The 5,326-nt window shown below is 35.8% G+C and overlaps 1 protein-coding gene across 3 annotated transcripts; it reads left to right on the plus strand.

Annotated features, from left to right (window-relative positions):
* On the plus strand, positions 1–4,491 carry LOC114195031 (protein ROOT PRIMORDIUM DEFECTIVE 1-like). 3 transcript variants are annotated; one of them, XM_028085430.1, is made up of 2 exons: positions 1–1,642; positions 2,039–4,491. In XM_028085430.1, exon 1 carries the CDS (start codon positions 165–167, stop codon positions 1,407–1,409), a length of 1,245 nt encoding a protein of 414 aa, XP_027941231.1. In that variant the 5' UTR covers positions 1–164; the 3' UTR covers positions 1,410–1,642; positions 2,039–4,491. The 3 variants fall into 3 exon arrangements, with proteins under 3 accessions (XP_027941231.1, XP_027941234.1, XP_027941239.1); XM_028085433.1 differs by having other exon boundaries at positions 2,148–4,491; XM_028085438.1 differs by having other exon boundaries at positions 4,128–4,491.
* The last annotated feature ends 835 nt before the right edge of the window (positions 4,492–5,326 follow it).

Here is a 5,326-nt window from a genome sequence, read left to right on the forward strand (position 1 = left end):
TTATTGAAGTAATTTTCAATTAGTATTAAAAACTTCTTTTTTATTATTAATGATATTGTTAACTTTTCCCTTCTCTAGGAATAGAAGTGAGTTTTCCTTTGAACACTGCAAAAAAAAAAATACTGTAATTGGTTCTATCAGAACCGAAACCTGAGTTCAATGCAATGAATTTCTTGCATAGTCCTAGACACAGGTTCCTCTCACCCTTTACCCTCTTCACCCAACGCCGATGGAAGAAACCCACCGTTTCCGCCCAAACCCGTTTGGAGGACAGAGTACGAGACCCCCACTTCGACAAACTTATGACTCACCTCAAAAGACTCTACCAGGTCCTCGAAATCTACCAACTCATGTCCACCCGCAAACGCGCTCCCTTCGTGTCCCTCACACTCATGTCCCGCTGGAGAAATATCCTTGGACTCAATGTCCCTGTGGGCTCCTTCCTCCACAAATACCCTCATGTGTTCCACGTGTTCGTCCATCCATTCAGGAAGAACACGTGCTGCAGGGTCACAAAAAAGATGAAAGAGTTGATCTTGCTTGAAGGGATGGTGGTGAGGCAGCAGGAGATGGAGGCTGTGAAGAGGGTGAAGAAGTTGCTGATGATGTCTGTGAGTGGCTCTCTTCGTTTGCACGCTTTGAGGATGATCAGGAGGGAACTGGGTCTCCCTGAGGATTTCAGAGATTCCATTCTTGGGAAGTTCAGTGGGGATTTTAAATTGGTTGGTTTGGAGGTTGTGGAATTGGTTGATTGGGATGCAGAATTGGGATTGGCTGAGGTCGAGAAATGGAGGGAGAGAGAGTACACAGAGAAGTGGTTGAGTGAGTTTGAGATAAAGTTTGCATTTCCCATTGGTTTCCCAACTGGGTTTAAGATTGAGAGAGGGTTTAGAGAGAGATTGAAGAATTGGCAGAGGCTTTCATACACTAAACCTTATGAGCGGAAGGAGGTTGTTAGGGTGAGGACTTGTGGAGGGATTGAACGGTATGAGAAGAGGGCTGTGGCTATTCTTCACGAGCTATTGAGCTTGACTGTGGAGAAAATGGTTGAGGTTGATCAACTGGCTCATTTTCGTAGAGACTTAGGCATTGAAGTTAATGTGCGGGAATTGCTGCTAAGACACCCTGGTATATTTTACATATCAACTAAAGGGAAGACACTAACTGTTTTCCTTAGGGAAGCATATCGTAAAGGGGGATTGATTGAACCGAATCCCATGTATGAAGCGCGAAGGAATATTTTGAATCTTGTACTCTTAGGATGTAGGAAAACCAGAACATTGTTGGCTGGTGATGAGGCTAAGGAAGAGAGTAATGTTGTAGTCTGTGAAGTGAATGAGGAAGGTGAAAGACAAGGAGATTGGGTGATTCCTTTCTTGGAGAACTGTGAGGAGAGTAGATCCCCTTGATGTTGTGTGTAAAGGTAGCAGATGCAGGAAATTTGAAGAGATTGTGAAAATGGTTTCAGGATTTTGGAGTTCATTGCCTTTGTCGTCGTAGGCATTGGCGTCCTCCTGTCCATGCTTCATGAGTGCAGACTCTGGCTCTGCGGCTAGGCTTTCGAGTGCATTCTACGTATGACATTTCTCTTTTTTGAGTTCCATGTCGGAGTTGGCGATTCCTTTGCTCACACTACCTAAAGGTAAATACACTCTTCACTTCACTGCGACTAGTTTTTTCTTCAATTCCTGCGGTGACAATTGATTCTAATTTAGTTTATTTTTTTAAATTATGTCTATTTTTCTGTTGAATTCTAATCTTTTTAATTGACATTGTTCGTGTGTTTGTGTGAGAGAGAGGTTGGGATAGGGAGGGAGCTATGGCTAGTAGCTAACTGATGTTAGAAATTAGACATGTGATGATGTTGATTTGGTGTGCTGCGATGATGATTCCTTTCAATGATGAATGAAATCGTTAGGGAGAGTTTTTCTGAGGGTATAATTGCACTAATAACGTATTTCTTACGGTTATAAATTGTTTGTAATTGGAAAATTATTGCTTTCTAAGATTTGTCATGGATTGTTATTGTCCATTGGAGGAGCTGACTGGCGATGCAGCTTACTTTCTTTTCAATTATTGTTGAGAAATTTTGATGAATGCGTGGAAGGGGAAATGCTTGGTTTTAGTTGAGGCTGTTTTTATTTCAGATATTGAGACTCGATACCTCGTAGTGATGAGCTAAATGTTGTAAGGAGAAGAGTTGTGGATAGCTATTGCAAAGTGTCTGTTATTGGAATGTTCTCCCTCCATCACTCTGTCTTTAGAAGAATAATGGTCCTTAGTTGTTATGTGTGCTTTTGTTTCAATTCATATGCATTGGAAGATAGTTGAACTCTCAATTCATATGTATCTTGCTTTAATTTTCTGCAGTAAATAGTTTGATTCAGGTTTCTATTTTTGTTTTGGTTGAATTCCTTCTTCCATGCGTTTTTTCAGTTTCTTTGCATTTGAGTAGCAATCTTGATGCTGTCACAGGATGATTATTGCTGCCATCAAGTTGCATCTTGCATTTGCATTGTGTTAATCATGATTTTACCATTCTGCATTAGTTTTCAGCGCTGCACCCATTTTGCATTCACAACTTCCTGCTGAGAAATCTGCACTGCATATTACCATTAGGCTTCATGCACTCTGAATCTGCAGTAGTTTTTCCTATTGGTTGATAATGCTGACCCAAATCTGCTGCCAAGATCTAAAATACTGCAGCTCAATTGTATTTCATGCAGTGCAGATTCCATTCCAACTTGACATTCTACTTGAATCTTAATTCCTTCGTCACCATCTCATATCTATTCATTCATCTTTGACTTAACTCAATTTAGAGCATCTTTGCATTCATAGTCCACTGCAACGTGTTCTGTTTCTAAAGTTCTATGTTGATCTGCCACTGCCATGTGCTGGTTTAATGTTGTCATAAGATCTTCCTGCATTCTTTCATTTGGCAGCTTAGCATGGCATCCAAGTACCAACCTAGCATAATTGATTGGGTATGTGGCTGTGATGAGTGAATCCTAAAACTGTTCAAATATGAAATTTGTTCTGCATTGTTGATTGGGATTTATGCTACTGAACTTGAACTTTGATTCTCTACTGTCATAGATAAAATTCTGCTGCCAATTGGTTTTTCAAGTGCTCATCTTATTCTAAACAAATCTGCTCTGGTTTTAGTAAACTTACTGCACCTGGAAACTGATTTGCCTTGTGTTGTTGTTTCCAAATCCAAAATTCTGCACTCATTCTGCATAAAAAAGTTTCCTGATTTCTGAGGTGAAATTGGTTGAGTAGTTGCTGTTACGTGCTGGCTTAATGTGGCCACCTGGGTTCATGCACATTGAATTGATCTTGCTGTTATTATGTGCTACTTTAACGCTGTCACAGATCAGTTTTAAGCCGGTTTGCTGTTGTTTTATTCTGGTTTAGTGCTCACATAATTCACAGAATCTCACCCAGTTCGGCATCATTTTCTTATTGCCATTCATTCATCCATCTTAGTCATTATACATTATAACCGCTGGCCATTGCTTTTCCAGAAATTCATTTTCCATTCATCTCTCTGAACAAATCTGCATTGCATTCAGGTGCACAATTTAAGTTCTGCTGCCAATAGGGATTCACGCACATCATCTTGTTCTTGTGTCAAGCTCATTTTGCATTGTTCATGGTCTAATACAGCAGCATGTGGTATCTGAGATCTGCACTGCATGCCTTATCTTTTAGGTTCATCTTCATTCCATCTTGGATTCCATTCTAGGTTCCTTGCATCTCATGCATTGCATTCACTCATATCTTAAATTAGTTTCATCATGCATTTAGATAGTTTAGTTTTTAATTGAATAAAAATTCAGCACTTTCTTTTAGTTTTTTTTCTTTATTGTATTTCTTTTTACCCCTTTGTTTTAGTTTTATTTTCTTTTTAGCGCAAGCTAAACTTAACACACACCATTTTCTTGGATTCGATCTTGAGTCATCTTAATGGAAGATAATTTGGGTTTTGTTTAACTCTTCAAAACGACTTAAGTTAACAGACATTTTTAATTATCTTTTGCATTGGGATTGGCATGTGTAGTTTTCTTTGCTCTCTTCTGCATCATTCTAATGATAGCACTAGCTTATGCTATGAAAATCAGGGAAGGCACATCAGAAAAAGATAATCAGGTCACTTCTTATGTATATGTTTATTCCGTCAAATTCATTGGTGATGGTTGATGACAACAAGAAACAACTTGTTAACACATAGATTCATGCAATAAAAGCCATGAGTGAACTTTCTCTCAATCCAGATGATTCTGTGAGTGCTGACTGTGTTATCGTATCTTTCATCCAGTAATTATTTGGTGCTAATCTAATTTGTTCTTTGTAGTTAGTAACCGGTGGTGGTAGCTTTCTTTCATGTTAAATTTTATTCCCTTCAACTGGCCTTGTCATTTTTTGATACTATTAGGATATTTTATCTGATTTATCCTTCTTTAAGTACTTAATTGCTTTTGCTAAGATATTAGCATGCATTCTTTAGTTTTACATTTTATATATAAATCAATAAGACAGATTTTTCAAATTACGAGACTTTCCAACCCTTTCTCCCGACGTCTATTTTTCAGTGAGAGAAAAGACATTGGGGGTGTAACATTGATGGGGGAAATTTAAGTTTCTTTATTTAGAATTGAATATTGAAATAAACTTGTTATAACATGAAATGCATCTTGAAACTGTTAGAACGATTGTTAAGCAATGGTTGGAGAATTAAAAGTGAAAATGGATAAATTTGAAAATAAAATTTATGAGAATTTGTGAGTGATTTGATTGATATGATAAATAAAGAATTTTTTTTTTAATAAATTAAAATATAAAATTATTATTTTATCTTTATTGTAAAAATTAATATATTATTATTATTATTTGTTATTAATGTATATATATATAATATATTATTATTATTATAATATATTGTTATTAATATTTTATTATATTATTATTATAATATATATATATATATATATATATATATATATTATATCCAAACTTAATATTATTCCCAATGAACTTTGAATAAGGAATGTGTCAATAATCAAATACAATAAAGGACCGTTTAATAAATAGGTTCTAAATATTCAAAAATCTGCATAAGTCTATATAAATACTTAATTTTGTTTGTTATTAGTTTTTTCCTATGACTAAATAATGAATAAATAGAGTAGAGAACAAGTTAAGGAAAAGAAAAAAGAAAGAATGGAAGTAGGAGAAGTTAATCCCATTTTGATAATCATATTTCTATTTACAATTTTTACCTTCTAATAAATAATATATATTTTTATTTAAATAATTGTTT

Source organism: Vigna unguiculata, chromosome 1, assembly GCF_004118075.2.
Source record: "Vigna unguiculata cultivar IT97K-499-35 chromosome 1, ASM411807v1, whole genome shotgun sequence".
NCBI classification, from domain to species: domain Eukaryota; kingdom Viridiplantae; phylum Streptophyta; class Magnoliopsida; order Fabales; family Fabaceae; genus Vigna; species Vigna unguiculata.